At 43.7% G+C, this 19,916-nt stretch overlaps 1 protein-coding gene across 1 annotated transcript in view; it reads right to left on the bottom strand.

Annotated features, from left to right (window-relative positions):
- MICALL1 (MICAL like 1) overlaps window positions 1–19,916 on the bottom strand; it is a 977,256-nt gene that overhangs the window by 70,000 nt on the left and 887,340 nt on the right. Inside the window, exon 14 of the mRNA XM_044068010.1 lies at window positions 6,774–6,888. Coding sequence (XP_043923945.1) covers window positions 6,774–6,888 — 115 coding nt within the window. The remainder of the gene's footprint in view (window positions 1–6,773; window positions 6,889–19,916) is intronic.

Here is a 19,916-nt window from a genome sequence, read left to right on the forward strand (position 1 = left end):
AATATTGTACTACTGTTTTTTGTCTGATAAGATATTTTCCTGTCCACAGTATGAAATGTTTGTGACAATTTAATGTAATCAGAGCTAATTATGTACAATACCAAATGTAACCTCTTGTAACTATGTATACTACTAAATGCTATTTTTGCAAAACATGTTAAGACAACATTTTGAAATGTAATGTTTGTTCTACACTTTTTATTCTGCTAACTATGGAGCTTTTCTCCCTGGGCATCTGCTGAAAATGGGCAAGACTGTCCAATCTGACTTTTACGGTAAATAAATGTAAAATAAATGAATGAATGAATAAATAAGCTTAAAAAAGATATAGGTGAAGCAGGGGCAAGTTTCTCATACCCCCATGGGGTTCATGTTGAATTTCCAAAGATTACAACTGCATCATCTAGAATAACAGGACTGAAAGCTGGATTATGGAGACGGTATACCAGTTTTGAGGTTGTGATACCAAGGAATATTTCCTTTACTTTGAGGTACAGTCATCTTGGAGTTAATATACATAAGTGGCAGGAATGGGGGTCCCACACTGCCATCTGCAAAATGCTTTAATAAGACTGTACAGAATTTAGATATATGCTTTACTTCTACAACAACTAAATGTTTTTATAACTGAAAGACTTGCATGTCTGACCATGACTCCCCAATACAAGCGGCTTTGTCCCTGTACCCCACCCTTACTTAATATAACAAGTTTTGACGCTGCTCAACTTTGGGGTAGTTTTGTGATGTTTAATTAACCTTACACATCACTTCAGTGAGACTTGACAATGAAGTTGCATTTTCAAAAAATATCAGAAATAAGATCAACGGTAAAATTAAAATTCAAAACTAATTTGCAAGTCAAACATTTCTACTTAGTCCAATGTTCGATAATGTCACTGCATTTAAAGAAGACCACTTCCCGTTGTTTATACCTCCGACTGAAAAATGCAAAAAACGTATCCAAATTTGAGTCCACAGGGGAGATAAATAGGACTCCTCCTTCCCCATACACTAATTTACATGTTTCTTGGGGAAGGAATGGAGGTCAGAGCCAGAGGCCAGTCCACCAGTAAACAAATCAGACTCAAGTTTCTCTAAAGAAAGTGTCATCCATTGGGGGGGTGGTCTTTGAGGTGGAGTGTACTGGCCTAACCTTGTCCATCTCAGAGATAACAACCAGAGTCTCCTCATACGCTTTGTAACGGCATATATCCTCCACCAACAACAAAACAGCAGAAGTAAATGCATACATGGTTTTGCTCTGAGGTAAGCATATGAAATGCATATGGGCCACTGGAAGTGCACCTGAAGAGGGTGGTATACTGCTGAGAAAGGCATATGCTGATCTGAATACTAGGATTAGGGAATGTTTTCTAACAGTACAGATCTCCACCTCTGTTTCAAGTTTTCAGAGGACATCACATTTGCTTGATGCTTTTTGTACCTGAAAGAACACTGAGATGGCAAATTCAGCCTCAGGCAGCCATACTTCAGGATGGCTGGCTTCATAGATCACTTTCCCAGGATTAGGCTAGTCAGATTCAAACTATGGCTGATTAACATGGGGGAGGTCTAGATAGTATCCATGCCCCAAAACACTCCATGAGGAGCAAGCTAGGGGCACTCTCCTTCCTGATATTCTTGTCATCTGTCAAAAAGGAGGACTGGTGTGAGACTGAATTCTTGATAATCAAAGATGAGCTCAGAACCTGAAGAATCAGGAAGGATATATTTTTTAAAATGATTTACCTACAAGAAGGCTACACTGTGACTGTGGAATGAGTCTAGTGAAAGATGTATGCATTCAAACATGGCATCCATGATTATGGGACATTTGGAAAATCACCAATTCATCTACAGCGGGGCAACTGCAGTGGTGCAACGCTTAGTGTTACTGCCTCACAGCAAGAGGTTCTCTGGTTCAATTCTCAGCTGGGATGCCCTCTGTGCGGAGTCTGCATGTCCTCCCTATGCTCTTGTGGGTTTCCTCCGGGTGCTCCGGTTTCCTCCCACACCCCAAAGGCATGCTGCAGGTGGACTGGACACTCTAAACTGGCCCTAAGTGTGCATGTGTGTACCTTCTGTGGAAGGTTGGGCACTGGACTGGCAACTCAACACCGTAAAACTCCACTGCCATTCGTTTTGTGGACCACTGTCCCACTGTAGCAACCCCTAACATGAAAAGCTGACAGGAAAAGAAGACAACCAATTCACAAATAGCATATGTCTAGGAAGAGAGGAAACTGGAATATCAGACACATACCCACCCAGAGACAGGGAGGACATGCAAGCTCCACACACAAGGCACCAAAGCTGACAAAAACAAGAAAAGCAAAGCATGGTGGGAGCACCACTAACCATTGTGCAACCATGTCAGCCAATATAGAAAAATTAATTTTAATAAAAAATGTATTCATGTAACAGCATATCACATAATCTATTCCACAATGCAGTACATACAGAAGTACTTTCTGCACTTTTTGTGCTAGCAATTCTTTAAGGTCCACTAGTCCTTATTACTCTCCACATCAAGATATTGAACTTACTACAGCATCCACACATTCCAGATATAACACATCTCCTTCCACAAGGAGGTCTACTACAGACAAACGAACCACCATAACACCGAAATTTAAATAAACAAGACTGTAACACAGAAACCACACTTGCACGAAATCCCACATCACCATAAATCAAATATACGAAAGGCAGGAAATACTTAATGTTAGTTATCAATCAAGGCAGTAGCACTTTAAAAGGCAATGGGAGGTACGTAGCATTGTACGTTGTACCTACGTGAAAGATGGAGACTGCAAGAGCGGAAGGGCCAGGAGTTATCGGAAACATGTACAAAACCATCAAATCCCAAAAAAGTAAGGAATTACTAGTTGTAGAACGCTATCTGTACCATTTAGAGAGAACTAGGGATAGTAGACGGTACTGGGGTTGCAAGTATAAAATCCCGCAAAAGTGCAGAGGAAGAGCAGTAACAACTCTTGGTGCTGAGAGACAAACTAGACCAAACTGCTAAACACAACCACTCCGATGATCCTGCAGAGATTGAGAAGTACAAAGTGTGCCAAGATCTCAAAGTGAGGGCAGAATACAGTAGAGATACCCCATGCTTATTAGTGGAGGATGCTTTGGCATCAACGTCCCTTGATACAATCCACAGTGTACCGAACAGAAAGGCTCTGCTACAGCAGATTGGTAGGGTTAGGCGAAAGTTAAGTACAAAGGATGGCATAGAAGCGTTAACACTGGGCACAACAGACTGAGAATTACCCACTCAAAAGTGGGGTATTTATACAGAAAACCATGTGTGACCCAACAACCGATAATGTGGTAGTAGAGTTCACCACCCAGAATAACTTATATGATCTAAGTAGAGCTGGGATATGGCTTATGGACGGCACTTTCTTCAATAAAGGTGTTACCTGTCACCACCTTTACAGCATCTACGGTCTTGTGAAATTTGGTAGCCACAGCAAAGCAGTACCATTATTGTTCGCTCTAATGTCAAAGAAATCACTAAGGTCTTATAATTATTTATGGCATTGCGTACTCCATATGCTGTCTGAGCAACAGTTCGATGTGAATGTACGTTTTGTACTTTGTGATTTTGAGGTTGCAGCAGTGAACAGCGTAAGGTTGACCGTTGCTGGTGCACAATCCAAAGGCTGCCTATTTCATTTTGGCCAGAATCTATGAAGGAAAGTCCAGTCTTTAGGTTTGGCCAGTTTATACAACAGTAGTCAACATTTTCAGCTGGCTGGTTAAGAGCTTGGTTGCACTTGCATTTCTGCCTGAAAGTGAGGTATGTACTGCCTATCAGATACTACGGGAGACCTTTCCAACAAAAGGTAGGGAACTGTTAAAATATTTTTCTGATTGGTATGTAGATGGCAAGTTGTGCAAGTTCAACACCTGTACCGCATCCAGTGTGAGATTTCCTCCACTCTTCCAATCAGCTTTTAGAATGTTTCCAAGTTAAATGATCTGTTTTTGCCACACACACAGAACTCTGTTGAGGCGTGGCACCGCCATCTTAAATGTTTGTTGGGTACTAGTGGTACGGACTTACATGTACTGTTATGTGCCCTTGTTAGACAGCAGGACAGGGTGGATGAAGTCCCCCATCAGAATGACCACTGGGTGTCCACCCTCTTCGAAAAAGCGGAAACTTATTGCCCGTCATTTACAATTTCAATGGGTCCTGGCCAATAAAGATGCATACTCAAGTATAGAGTTTTTGAAAGCTATTTCTAAGTTATTGAAAATGTGAATATGTACACTGCCTCATTTTTGTTAATTGTACATATTGCATATCAGTATTACGCAGTTTCCTAACTTATTGCTATACCACCAGCGGTCAAGAGGGTTACAGTACATTTGGTTTCTATGGTGAACAGTGTGCTTACGGTGCTAAAACGAATCTACATGTTGTTGACACACTTTATGGCACTACTGCATTGATTTCCCACAGGTCGCACAGATCCCTTCCTATTGGATAAATGTCGGCAGTATTTGTGTTATGTGTTGGCAGCGACTTTAGTATGTAACTACCGCCACATGCACTGACAGGTGGAATGCGTAAGCTCTGTGATTCTATTGCTGGTAGTTGTTAATGACATATATGTGTACTGCCTGTGATTATTTTCTGTACGTCTTGTCAGTTCCTTATGTTGTTGAATGATGTGAATGATAGATTGTTCAAACTAACAGGGACTACCTAAACAACTCGCCAGCAGCGGTTATGCTGATAAACATCAGGAACTTCTTCACTGTTCAGGTATGTTTGGGAAATTGCATTCCATAGATATCTCCTTGGCAGAGTATCAGACCTCACACTTATACAGTATCTACAGTATATGTTGAGTGCAATGTGCATATACGCATCATTGTGGACGTTGCAGGATGTCAATTATGTTTAATATTTATGTTGGAGTTTTGGGATATGTGTATGTTGGAACACTTTTGTGGCTGTCTGTGATTACTACTGTCAGTGATGTGAGTGATGGGATTATAGCATTCGGTTATGTGTCAGTCCGGATTCTGGGTGTCGAAGATGTGAAAGCTCGTGCATGTGCTGTTTCGTTGTTCTGGTCTTGTGGTTCTGAACGTCAGTGTTATGGCGGTTCGTTTATCTGTAGTAGACCATATATATATATATATATATATATATATATATATATACACACACACACACACACACACACACACACACACACACACACACACACGCACACACACACATATATACCCCCCTTACATCTGTGGGGTGACCTGAAGAGGGCTGTGCACAAGAGATGCCCTCGCAATCTGACAGATTTGGAGCGCTTTTGCAAGGGAGAGTGGGCAAATATTGCCAAGTCAAGATGTGCCATGCTGATAGACTCCTACCCAAGAAGACTGAATGCTTTAATTAAATCAAAAGGTGCTTCAACAAAGTATTAGTTTAAGGGTGTGCACACTTACGCAACCAGCTTATGACACTTTTATTTTTTATATTTTTCTCCTAATAGATTTGTTTGTTTTTCAATTGAAATAAATGCCACTGAGTACCAATAAGCGCCCAAACACCTCTGAGTCCAGTATTCGTTTTACTATTGAGCTTGTGGAACTGCTTCCTTTGGTGCAGCGGAGGTGGTCGCATTAAAAGAAAACTTCTTATTGTGATTGGACGAACCCAGCTGAACTCAGAGGTGTTTGGGCACTTATTGGTACTCCTTGGCATTTATTTTTGTTGTACCATTTTTTGTGGTTATTCAGTAGTTGTGTTTTTCAATTGAACTGTACAGGTTATAGGTCACATTAAAGGTGGGAAAAGTTTTGAAATGATTTATTGTGATCTCATTTTTTTATATGACTAAAATCTGGCATTTTAACAGGGATGTGTACACTTTTTATATCCACTGTGTGGAGATATACACACGCGCGCACACACACACACACACACACACACACAACCATCCTCCCTCCCAGATCCACCAAGCTTAGGCCCAGGTTATTATAGACAACTACTACAGCTTTAATAAATTTACTGCCATTCTATCTAAGCTCCCACTGATGCATCTCGCACAATAATTCACTCTCCTAAAATTTTCCTCACAGAACTTTCAACTTCTGCCCCCTTCCAACTTCACCACATCTACACTTGCCTTTCTAACCTGTTACATCCAGAAATCTTTCCTTTAGTGCCCTCCTGTTCTTGATGTAAATATCTCAATGCAAAATAAGGTGCCATTTGTACAAGATCCATGATGTAGCATAAAACAGTATTTACCACAGTCCATAGTTTAGTACAATATTGATTAAGCACAATAAATGTCACTAGACTACGTACTCATACTGTAAAAAGTTTAGCAACCTATTGCCAAACCTTGCACTGATTAATCCTACACTGGTTTTGTATTTTTGACTATACTACTGTTTTCCTAATGTGAATAACTGTGCAACCAACTTCTTATATTACCATGTATCCTTTTTAAGTTGGTTGTTAACTTCTGACTGAACCTGAAAATGGTCACCTGGATCAGTGCTCTAGCCCAGTCAACAAATGCATACATAAATAAGTGTATTAATGCACTTCTATACATTTTAGTACATTTTCTTATGAATTCAGAAAACAGTGTGTTATGAATTTTTAAATAGAAATAGTCTACTCCTATAAAACAACTAATAAATCTCCTCAGTGTATTTAATACTTGCGGGAGGAGAGCTTGTGTTATAGTGCTACTACTGATAAATGCAAAATAGGATCGTTTTGTTACCTCTGTCTGTCCTCCTCCAGAGTGTTTATGATGGCATTTCTTTGTTCTATGATGGTCACTAACTCATCCATTAGGTCACGCTCTCGTAATCGGTCATCTTCTGTCCAATCTTTCTCTGGGGAAACAAAAACCTTAAATGGTTACACTTATATTTCAAGCACATCTCTACTTTTAAAAATAAGAAGTTATGTACTCACCATAATGTTCCATCTGAGTAGGCAGCTTCATTTGTCTGCAACCTGTGGGTCTTGGATCCGATATCGGATCCGAGTCGGCAACTTGTTTCAAGCTAATGGATCCGAGCTCCTAGCTCCTCCCCTCATCCATAATCCCCTGCTAACCCTCCATGAACTCAGATCGAGTTTGCCCCTCAATATATACCCAAAAACGGGTATCCAACTAAAATAGATCCGAAGAAGGCCAGGTGGAAGGAGGGGGGGGGTGGTTGCAGACAAATGAAGCTACCTACTCAGATGGAACGTTATGGTGAGTACATAACTTCTTAATCTGAAGTAGGGAGTTCATTTGTCAGCAACCTGTGGGACAGAGTCCCCAGCTACCTGAACCTTGGGTGGCCATCATGGAAAGATATTGCGAAGCACCGCAGAGCCAAAGGATGCTCTCCCTCTAGAAATCACATCCAGTTTGTAGTGGTTAATAAAGGTATGAGATGAAGCCCAAGTGGCTGCCGAACAAATATCATCCAATGGAACTCTAGACTTGAAGGCCGCAGAAGTAGAGATGGAACGAGTGGAATGTGCGCAAACTCCTTCAGGTGCGGGTCTCCCAGAGGCTTGGCACGCCAATAGGATACATTGAGAAATCCAGCGTGATAGAGATACTTTTGATATTGCTTTCCCCAAATTAAATTTGGCAAAGGAAACGAACAGCTGGTCGGATTGTCTATGACCAGCTGTTCTATGAGTATAAAAGCGAAGCTGCCTATGAACATCTAATGAGTGCAGCTTGTACTCTCCTTTATTCTGACATTTAGGGAAGAAAACCGGTAAATTTATGGATTGATTTATATTGGTTTCTGATGCTATTTTGGGAAGAAAAGAGGGATTGATCCTGAGGCACACTCTGTCTGGGTGAAAGATCAAATAAGGAGGCTTCACAGAAAGAGCTTGAAACTCCGAAACTCTTTTTGCAGAAGTGATGGCTACAAGGAATGCTGTTTTCCAGGACCAGAATTTGAGATCTACTGAAGCAGCGGGTTCAAAAGGTGGAGCAGTCAAGGCTTGAAGAACTAGTGAAAGATCCCACGGTGGTATGGCTTCTTTTATAGCGGGTCTAAGCAAGAAGGTGCCCTTGAGAAAGGTTTTACACAACTTGGCCGACATCAAAGGCCCTGTATCATGTCCCACATGGTAATGTGAGATGGCTGCCAATTGCACTTTGACGGTTGAACAACTAGCGCCTTCCTGAAAAAGTTCGGTTAGGAAGTCTAATATGGACAGAAGAGGAGCCGTAAAGGGATCTAGATCATGATGCTCCACCCAGATGGAGAAACGTTTCCATTTACTATGGTACACTTTCCTGGTGGAGGGCTTATGCGCTGCCACAAGGATGGCTTTGACTGGTGAAGAGATACCGGGAGTCCTAACTAGGAGTGGAATTGGAGCAACTAAGCTGTCAGTTTCAGATTGTCCAGGTTTGGGGTCGGTAAGTCAGACGGATGGGAGATTAGATCCGGACTGGGATCCAGAATCCAAGGAGGATTCACTAGGTGAGACCACAGGTAAGGGAACCAAATTTGCCGAGGCCAGAATGGGGCAATGAGGATCATTCTGCTCCCCAACCGCGAGGCTTTCTGTAAGAGTTGCAGCATCAGGGGTAGAGGAGGATAGGCATAAAGTAGACCGGGTGGCCAAGCATGCACCAGAGCGTCTCTTGGAGATTCCCCTGGAGGGGGAATCAGAGCGAAGAAATTGCCGCATTTGGTGTTTGAGGGAGACGCAAAAAGATCGCAGCAGGGTTGCCCCCATATTGCGAATATCTGCTTCGCTACTAGTGGATTGAGAGACCACTCGTACGGGGTAAGGGTGCGACTGAGTTTGTCCACTAGGATGTTGGTCCGTCCCGGAATGTGCGTTGCAATCAGAAAGCGGTTGATGGAGATCGCCCATTCCCACACTCTCATGGCTTCGCGGCATAGAGGGTAAGATCTGGTTCCCCCCTGTTTGCTGATGTACCAGACAACCGACATGTTGTCCGACTGAATTGCAATCGTTCCTATGGGGAGGAGATTCTGAAGTGCTTGCAACGCGAACAGCACCGCTCTCATCTCCAGAACGTTGATATGCAGGGAGGTCTCTGTGTCGTTCAACGTGCCTTGGTCCGTCCTGCCTGAAAAATGCCACCCCACCACCCGAGGTGGGAGGCGTCCGTGGTCACCGTGGCGAGAGGGGGGGGGAGAGAGGTGCAGAAGGGACGGCCCGTATGGATGTCCGAAGCTTGGAGCCACCATAATAGAGCCCTCTTGCAAGCCTTGCTGATAGCAATGGGGTGGTGAAGAGGAAGGGATAGAAAGGACCATTGCACGAGAAGTGTCCATTGCAGTACCCGCATGTTCAGACGGGCACATGGAAGGAGCGTGATCGCTGCTGCAATGGAGCCTAGTGCCCTCAGGACCAATTCCGCTGGTGAAGTCTCTGATTGGAGGATAGCCCGCACATGGAGTTGCAAATTCCAAATTCTCTCGGAAGTTAAAAAGGCTCATAGCTCTCTGGTGTCCATTCTGGCTCCTATGAATTCTATGACTTGTGTCGGGGCCAGAAGGGATTTGTCGGCATTGATGGTAATGCCTAACTGTGGGGCTAGGCGGAGAAAGAAATCTCTGGCTGAGCAAAGTAGATGCCTTGTTGGGGCGGTCAGGAGCCAGTCGTCCAGGTACGGAAAGACCTGTATTCCCTGGAGTCTCAGGTGGGCCGCAATCACTGCTAATACCTTGGTGAACACCCTGGGGGCTGTGGTGAGGCCAAAGGGAAGGACCCTGAACTGGTAGTGACTGGCTCCCAGCCAGAAGCGGAGGAACCTCCTGGATCGTCTGTCCATTAGAATGTGGTAATACACATCCTTGAGGTCTATAGAGCACATCCAATTGTTCTCTCTTAGAAGGGAGAGAATAGATTGAAGAGTGACCATTTGGAATTTTTCCTTGGTTACTGACAGGTTCAAGCAGGAAAGGTCTAGAATCGGTTTCAAGTCCCCCGTCTTTTTTGGCACCAAAAAGAACCTGGAGTAGAACCCTAATCCAAGCTGGTCTTGGGGGACGGGCTGGATGGCTCTTTTTCTTAGCAGCTGCTGAATTTCTGCGGCTGCGGCCTCCCTCTGATCGGGTGGTACATCTGGGAGGTTCTTGAATTTGGGAACATGGAGTAATGGTATTTTGTACCCTCTGGATATAATGCAAAGCACCCAGCGGTCTGTCGTGATGGACTCCCATGCCGCTAGGTGCTCCGAGAAGTGCCCCCCGACTGCCTCCAGAGTGGAGCAGCCGGGCAACCCTTCAGGGCTGCTGCGTGGGCCGTTCAGAGAAAGGTTCTCTGGACCCAAAGTTTCTCGGAGCCCCTCTGCCCCTGGGGTGGCGTCCTCCCTGTCCTCCTCTGCCACGGAAGGACTGGTTGTCCGGAGCGGGTTGGGAATGTTGCGATTTCCAGAACCACATCTTCTTCTGACCCTTTTGGTTCTTCGAAAAGGACCGCTGGGGAGCAGAGAAGTGGACTCCGATGGCAGACAACATCTTCCTGTCTTTCTCGCTCTGGACAAGTGTCTCGCGAACTGTTTTGCCAAATAGGGCAGAACCATCGAAAGGGGCGTTCGCAAAAGACGCTTTAAAAGGCTCCGCAAAGTCACAATGATGGAGCCAGGCCTGATGTCTCATGACTAGGCCTGCTCCGCTAGCCCTAGCGGCTCCCTCTGTGGCATGGGACAATAGCCGCATAGAGGTATTTGAAATTGATCTCAGAGTGGCCATTCGGGTGGAGTACAATTGCTTGTCATCCGCCGACATGGACTCAGGAGGGGAGGCAGCGTATTCTTTAAGATCCCACTGCATCCTGATGACATGTGCCATATAGTTCAGAGACCTTACCGAGAAGGTCGCTGAACTAAAAACTCACTTCCCTAAGCGGTCCATTGAGCGGGACTCCTTGCTCAGTGGATGGACTGAGGGGCTCTCCTGAGCTAGTTCCCTCTTCGTGGCTGCCGCCGTCAACATGGCATCTACAGGGGGCCCTTGCTCCAGTGCGATCGGTCTGAGGGGGGGGGGCTTAGTATTCTGTCTGGGCGTTTTGGTATTGGCTCCATGGTGTCTGGATCTTTCCACGCCCTGGTGGTAATGAGGTCCACCAAGGGGTCGGACGGAGGGGACACCCAAGAGGTAGACGGGCCTGCTTCGAATGCCTCCAGAAACACGGACTCGTCGGAGGAAGACTGGGGGGCAGACCACCCACCTCTGATCCTCAGCATCTCCATGATGTCTCCAAAGGAGATATCCTCAGTGGGTGATCTTGGGGAGCCTTCCCCTTCCTCCAAGTCCGTGTCCTCAGTTAAGGACTCAGGGGAGTCCACGTGCCTCCTCTTGCACTTATGCTTGCGGGGCACTTCCTTGGGGGGGCTGTCCGAGGAGGCCTCGCCAGCAACATCCTGTTCCAATGGAACCATCTGGGACATTGAAGCAGGCTGTCCCTTTGGCCAGGTGATGGAAGCCTGGCCCAGCAGAGAGGGAGTGCAGGGAGGAGCTGAGACAAGGACCAGGGGTCCGGATGCTCTCAACAGAGTCCTCTCCACAACATTGAAAGCCAAGGGGGAACCACTCTCTCTTGGATCCGAGAGTTGGCTCCCACTCAGATCCGATGAAGGGATCGGAACCGGCACCGAGACCATCGGATCTGAAGGACCAGTGCGCTCCGACCTTGACGGAGCCGAAGGCACACTGAATCCCTTGGATCCGAAGCTCAGGCCACGGCTCCAAGAGGTTGGATCCGACTGGCTCGAGGGCAGGGTCGGATCCGAAGTACCAAGTACTGTCGGTGCCGACCCACCCCCGGCTCCAACGCTGCTTGGCTCCAAACGCTCCGAGCCCGGATAGCGGGTCGGAGAAGGAGCAATAGGATGGAAAAAAAGGTGTCGAGCTCCCCCTCGAAGGGGGGGGGGGGAGGCAAGAGCACTCCCATCTGCAGCTGGGCCTGGATGAACCTTCGCATCATCCGGTCCAAGTCTGCATTGGACATACTGAAGGTCGATCTCGAAGAGGTCACAGAGGCAGGCCTGGAATGCCACCTCAATGGAGATCGGGCCTCCTCCTCCTCGGGCCCTGGGGAGAAACAAGGGAATCGGAGCCGAGGAGGAGGAGACCTAGAAGCAGTGGAGGCCCACCGCTTGTGGTGCTTCTCCCTCCGTTTCTCCCTCCTGGCCTCCCTGTCCTCCGACGCTTTAGTGGGAGTTTGAGTCCCGGTCGGAGGAAGGGGGGCAGGAATGGCAGCAACCACAGCCTGTGGTGGAGCTACGGGAGCAGCAGAGGCCGGAGCCGAGTCCGGGGGTAAAAGTCCCGCCAAGACCAGCTTCGACCTTCGCTCTTTCAGTGCCCTGGGGTTGAACGCTGCACAAATGGTACAGCCTGAGGTGAGGTGTTCAACCTCGAAGCACTGAACGCACCGAGTGTGGTCATCAGCCGGCGAGAGCTTATGGCCACACTCGGTACATTTAGAAAAAATGGCTTTTGGGGCCTCAGCCATACTTAAAGAAAAAAAGTAATGTTACACACACACACACAGGCCCCAAAACACAACACACAACACACACTCTCTAACGACCAGCGAAGGGAGGGAAAAAACTACTTAAAAGAAATTCTTTTTTTTACTCTACAGGGAACCTAACACTTACACACTTAATATTTTTGTGAAAAAATAAGAAAGTTGACAGAAAATATAAACTTAACTGTCAAGTACTAGACGAGCTCACAGGAATCCAGTTATCCACAAGCGTGGCAAACTAGATCTGGGGTCATGGAGGGTTAGCAGGGGATTATGGGCGAGGGGAGGAGCTAGGAGCTCGGATCCATTAGCTTGAAACAAGTTGCCGGCTCGGATCCGATATCGGATCCAAGACCCACAGGTTGCTGACAAATGAACTCCCTACTTCAGATCATATAATGCACATGGCACCTAGTGTTGGTGTGTGTTTGTGCTCCCTGGGACCAACTAGTGAAACTTCTTCTTTCAGCTTTTCCCAGTTAGGGGTCGCCACAGAGGATCATCTGTCCGCTCATGATTGGCAGTTGAGTTTTACGGTGTCGAGTTGCCAGCCTGGCGCCCAACCTTCCACAGAAGGCACACACACGCACACCCTAGGGCCAATTTAGAGTGACCAATTCATCTATTGCATGTCTTTGGGATGTGGGAGGAAACCAGAGTGAAACTAAGGAAGGAAAAGCCAATTACAGATTCGATCCTGTCAAATTCTTGATCAGTGTGCAGTGAAATTCTTGTAAACAGACCCTCTTCCAAGTGATTCGATCTACCAAATTAAAATAAAAACCTATTCCTAGTAAAACCTATTTGATGAAGACTACTGGACGAAAGCATTCATAAGGAAACTCAATAAACCGGACAACATTAAGTAGCAGTCAAATCTTTGAACATTTTTATTTTAATATTTTGGATAAAATCTTTAGAAAAAGGATCAGTTTATGAGAATTCCACTGCACAATGACCAAGAATTTGACAAGATCTACCAGCATAATTGGCTTTTCCTTCCCTGGTTTTACTTCTAAAGACATAATTATCCTTGGGCTAACATGCTGTCACCACAATTTCAAAACATAATGCAACATCACATGCTAATCTTCTCCCACAATGTAGTACTCTTTCAGTTAATTACACAAACTGTCATGTACCTATACACTTACATCTTACTCCCAAGATCTTAAAGAATTGCCTTTCAGGGACAAAAAAATTCAGTTCTAGAAACTTGGCAGCTCATCTGCAAACTTTAGTTAGCAGTACACCAAGCAGGAAATCAATGCCAGGTATTTAATATACATAGTACTATTACAGATGGTGGTGCAATTTAATATAAACATTACCATTACAGATGTTACTGCAATATGTGCTAATCCATGCCTTATTGAAAGAGGAAGGTAACCACCAGAATGCATAATATTTCTATGTATTTTTCACTATTCATAACTTATCAGTGAATGCCCAAGAGCCACGGTACTTCTTAACTGTTAGAGATTTCAATGCTTTGCATAGCAAATTTTCTTCAACTGACTTTCACACAAGTGTGGAATATGATAAACCATCACGGCTGCTGTGCCATTTTTGTGTCTGTAATTATAAGCTTGCCCACCATGACAAGCTAGACACGTCATACATGGAGGATTAAATCAGGACACCAGCACATGTAGCCTTGTCAGGCTCTGAACAACATTATAGAATAATGGTAAAGAAAGGCCCTGCAGGAAGTGTTTGAGATGAATAAGCACAAGAAGGCAAAGCAGCAGCAGTAGCTTTCATTTTTGTCTTCCTGACACTATCACGAAGATCAATGTGCCTCCAAGGAATGAAAATGAGTAAAAGTATACATAACTGTTCATTTACTACTGTAAAATATATTGCAGTTTAGAGATGGAACTATTTTTTTTTTTAGACAGACATGAGAGATTTTTCAAGAATTTTGTATTATTAAATTGAAAACCCTGTACATACTTAATGAAGCATTCAGGGATATACAGTGGACTAACCATGGAGGACATCTATCTCATCACTTCCACAAGGGGCATTACATCCAGTCAGCCTTCCTCCTCCCTCTGACAAAAAAAAGTGATGATTTCCCTGGTTTAAGCTGGGGATATTGTATCAACCCTATGTATACAAACCTCCCCAACCATCAGGAAAGGCAAGAGGGAAAAGGCCCTTCACGCATCCTCCCTCTCTGCCTGGTCCATCCAGTGTTGAGGCCACCAATTAACCCCCAGCCATGGTTCCATCTTTTTGTGCTATACAGTCAGGCTGGACACTGAACTAATTCTTGACTACCTAGTTCAACTGAGATAGATGCCTCTGGCCTGCTGAAAGGGGTTTTGAAAACAGGAGATCCATTAGTGTGTGGTGGCTCTGGAAAAGATCACAGTCCACTGCAACACCAACATCCTCAGGTGTGAAAAAGCACCATGAAGACCAGTGCAGTTACCTGGCACAGGAGGATTTGAGCCTGGAATCTCCACAATATTCTTACACAGTTACTTGCTTTGCCTCCATGGACAGAAACAAATGACACTGGACAGTGTCCAGCTACAGGTCAGTGAAGGCAAAGATGGCAATCCTTAAAGATGGAATCAAAAAAGATTCTTCCCAGACTCCAATTGCAAAATGTTCACTCCAGCAAGTCTCAGAGATGCCACCATGAGAGTTTTTTCACAGAGGGAACACATAAGGATTCTTCTCCTGCAAGGCTTCAGTCACAATGAAGCCTAAGTGCCAGGGAGTTTTCATACACAGACTTTTATGAGACTGAAGGTGTAACATGCAGATGCTGGTGATCAGCTGTAAGGAACCCAGCACTTTGGATCATGCATACAAATGGAGGTGGGGACAGGACAGCCATGCACCAGGCTCAATACAGACATCAGGTCATGTACCGTTAAAGTGAAATTCTTAGACAAGTAATTTCCAGTTTTCACTCCTGAACCCTAGTGTGGGAGGAGGGACGTACCTCAACTTGGGCCACTGGATTCTGGAAGAAGAGCCCTTGGCCTTCAGTGCCCCAGTCCACAGCCAGGTGACTTCAGAAATTGCTCTCTGGGGATCAGACTAACTGTCAGCTTTCTCCAGTCAGTGAGGAGATGTCGGTCACCTACATCAAAGGACACTTGCACCCTAGTGTGAAAGTCAAAAGCGCATCTCCTATGGGAATAGACAGTGAAGGGGCATTTTAAAAACGGACTACCTCTTGGAGGACTAGACCACAGCTTATCCTCTTTTCTCAGTCCTTCTAATGGTGCTTCATCAGAGTCCTACGGCTGAACATGTGATCTTCTCAATGATCGCTGCTAGGAGAACTATCAGTCGTAAACATCCTCTTAGTAGCCAGGCAGTAAAGGAATTTCTTGCTTCTGCAGGTGTCTGGGTTGAAAAGTTGGCATGTATGTCTGAACGTCATACTGTGCTCCTTTTTCCAGGTAGTTGGGACAGTGCTGTATCAGTATGGGCTCATTACTTACCTACCATGCAGATACCAAGACTCGCTTTTAGGTACCAAATATGCAAACTTTTCTCTATGTGTGAAGATCAAAATCAAAATGGTGCAAGCTGCAGAAAATAACTGGTGTGTTCAGGGGGTAAGGAATGCTCCTAGGTGCACAGCAAGTTACTGAGTGTGACTCAGGGTGTGTGTATGGTTTCAAGTGTACAATCATCCAAGACAAAAATGCCCAGAAAGGAAAAAAGAGGATGAAATCAATGCAAGACCAACCAAGAAAGGTCTCTGATGTTAGATTAAAGAAGTTAATTGACTTGCTGTGTCTTGTTTGTCACAGTGCTTACTAGCATACTGAATCTCACTTTGCTGTGCAACATTCAAACACCTTACAGAGTAGAAAACTCACAATAAGCAATACACATTAAACTCTGCACAAGAATATTTTGTGCACCGCAATCCCTCCTGCAGCCCCATGTGAAGATCTTCCCTTTCAGCCCTCCGTTTTATATACAAATTCCTTAGTCACAAAAGCTCAGGGGAAAAGGGATAATTTTAATATAATTAACTTCTTGAGGCTGACAAACAATGGAGTACTGAAATAAGTTTTCAACATAGCTTACTTTTACTTTATGTGCATGATCATAAAACACAAAGGTTACACAGGACTGTTTCGACAAGATCACAGAGCTTTACAATAAGGTATGCTTCACAAACTGTGATGAAATAAAAGTAAGTAAAACCAGCTTGCTTAGGGTAGCACAATATACAAGTAGGAGTAGATAAGATTCAAACCTAGTTTTCCAGCTCTGTAGCCCAAATTAGTGACTATGCTACACTATTTCATTAAAAATAATGCTTAAGAGAAGCAGTAGTGCAAGTAGGACTCAATGAGATACAGAACAGCTCTGAATGTGATCATGTGTATCTCACCTTCTACTGAGGGAAATATTTCTCTGTATGCCAGGATGATGCCATACTTGGGGGGAGGGGTGGCCCTTGATTTTTCCACCCTACCTGTTAGTTGTCTGCCAGCTGGGAAGCTGCTTCAGAATGACTGTTTTGGTCTACCGGGTAAGGTGGAACATGCTGGGGTAGTGTCTGGAACAGACAGGATCTGGCCAAAGGTTAGTTCCTAAGTAAAGAAAAATGCCTAATAAGTTAAAAAAAGGCAGTAAGTTCTCTTCCAACTACCATCAAAACGTACTTGCCTAGGACAATTTTTACCTTGAAAACAGGTAACTTCAGAGTCTGCTTCCAACCATAATATGCAGCTCTACTTCTCTGAGAAATCAGGGTGCAAACATCTATAGTACATGCCAATCAACCTGCAAGACCTGTTGGGGATCCTGATAAGAGGCAAAGCTTAACACTGTATTTCTTTTTGCAGTCATGAAATAGTAGTGCATCTGTTTACAAAACTCACAAAGAGACTTCTGTTCTTGCACTACTAAAACTTCATTTATGTGCCTGTTTTGGTCTAAAACAGGCTAATCCTTTCAAATGAAAAATCCAAACTGGAGGTTGATATCAGTAAACAAGATGTTTTTATGAGCCACGCAGAATGGCTAAGGCATACCAACGAAGCCATGGCTAAGGAAGCTGAATCACACTACTTGCATTATGAAACTTGTACTAGGATAGCTAAGGTGCCATCAGCTGTAATCTTTTTAAATTTCTTACTGAATTTCTACGACATCATATGCACAACAGGAAGGAACAGAATCTATAAATTCCACCAGAACTCACTTGCATAACCTTCAAAAGAGGCTTGCCCTGATGGAGGAAGACCCATGCTCAGTTACCATCCAGAGAAGGTAGTGAGGTTCACAGGGAACATGGATGCTGACCTTCAAGGGCCCAGTTTCTCAACTTTTGCCTCTAGAGGGAACAGATAGGACTGCAGGCAATGATGTATATCTAAGCAGGTGAGGTATTTCTAGAACCACTTCAATGAGTGTGGGATTCATGGTCAAACAAGACCTATGGCCTTGAAAAAACTAGAAGTACAAGTCAATATTATACAGTCTGACAGTTTGGAAAAATAAAAAAAAAAAATCTATGAACGTACCGTGATTTCATCCAAAGGTCTGAAAAAAAAAAAAAAAACTACACACCACAATGCTTCTTGCCTTTGTAGCCATAGCCAGGACAGTCTCGGTCAGGCACCTTCAAGTACAGGCAAGGATAAAGTCATCAGGCCCTTCTAAATAGGATGGTATTAGGTCTTACCTACAATTTTACTGTTCTCTTCTTTCCTTGTTGAAGAAAATGTCTAGCAAGTTATCACTCTATATTAAATTATATTTCTGATATGTTCTGTCAAAAATGTGAGAAGGCTCCTACCAGAGGTAACTAAACTCAGCTTTAACCTTTAGTGACATACATTTAATTAACTTTTTAAACTTAACAAAACCAACAGAGTTCAAAACTGAAAAACTCCTCTTTTTGCTTTGTCCACAGAAGATGAGGACAAATGAGAGGAAACATTTTTTGCCTTGTCAGCAGTAGATAAGGCTTCACTAAAGGCCAATGGGATCAAGGCTTTCAAAATAAGTTTGGTTGCATCTTTCAACAAAGGCTCACTGACTGAACTCCAGACATATGCTACAGTCTTCTTATAAATGGACTGGACCCAAGCAAAATACACAAAGGGAATGGAAGTCAAACGATGGAATTTTGTGGCCGCACTTCTGGCATTTTTTAAAGCCAGAAGGGGCCTTACCCTTCTCAGCCATGTCAACGAGAAAAAACTACAGCTGGAAGACAGTCACTCTAACTAACATGGAAAGTTATACTATAAAGAATACTAGGACAGTGGAAAGCAAGAGGTGTTTTTTTTTTTTTTTTTTTTTTTTTTTATGAAAAGAAAGTGAAAGGGGGAGAAACTATCAATGATGATAGTTGAAGAAAGTATACCAATGTGTACAGGGAAAAGATACCAAATTACTACGAAGAATGAAAGCTTAAGAGAGGAAGGGGGAAACTATCAATGATAACAGTTAAAAATATACTAACGTGTAAGGGGAAAGAGTATCAACCACGATATTTTAAAACTACACTACGTGTAAAAAAAGGAGAGTGAGAGAAAAGGAGAAAACTCTCTGAAGAATCCTTTACTTAAACCCACTGAAACTCAAGAGTACTGGCAAAATGCGACCACTTTGGAAAAGCGGCAAATAAGATCTGATTTAATGTGAGAGAGGAATTGCGGGTAGAGGTGAAGCTTGAGAGTTTTTGGCTGGTGTGATTTGTAGTAATGGCCAACTTGGTTCCAATGTCAGAATCAAACCCATCAGTCAAGGAAAAAATGAAGACTGAAAAATCAGATCTCAGCTTTAACCTTTAATGACATATCATATTTAATTCACTTTTTAAACTTCACAATGCAAGTTTCGGTTAGATTTCTGATAATTCACTTTTACTTTGTTCTCTTTGCCCCCACTATCTGTCAATCAGTAGCTCACTCATTGCCATACAGCCCATTCTTTCCCATCAATGGGGCAAGGATCAACTAGGAAAACCATCTTTAAGACCTCTATCAGGGGTGGTTTGAAGGTTTTTACCATATGCTTTAACTTCTTGCATTTGTTCAGCTAAGGAGCTGAAGGGGGATGTGGAAAGGGTTGATCTTGGCGACTGTCCCACATTTCCACAAGAAACACAGACAGAAGGCAGCCCTGCCCCACTTCCCTCAAAAAGGGAATGCAGTGTCCTCTGGTCTACACCTACAATATGGATGGCTAGATAAAATTTATCATTATTTTTATGCCACTATGATATATATATATATATATATGCATACATACACACACATTTAAATATATATATATATATATACATATATACACATATAGATATATATATAGAAAAATAAATATATATATACACACAAACACACACATATATATATATATATATATATAGAAGAAAAAAAAA

This window comes from Protopterus annectens, chromosome 1.part0 (genome assembly GCF_019279795.1).
Source record: "Protopterus annectens isolate FY-2018-M chromosome 1.part0, PAN1.0, whole genome shotgun sequence".
NCBI lineage: Eukaryota > Metazoa > Chordata > Ceratodontiformes > Protopteridae > Protopterus > Protopterus annectens.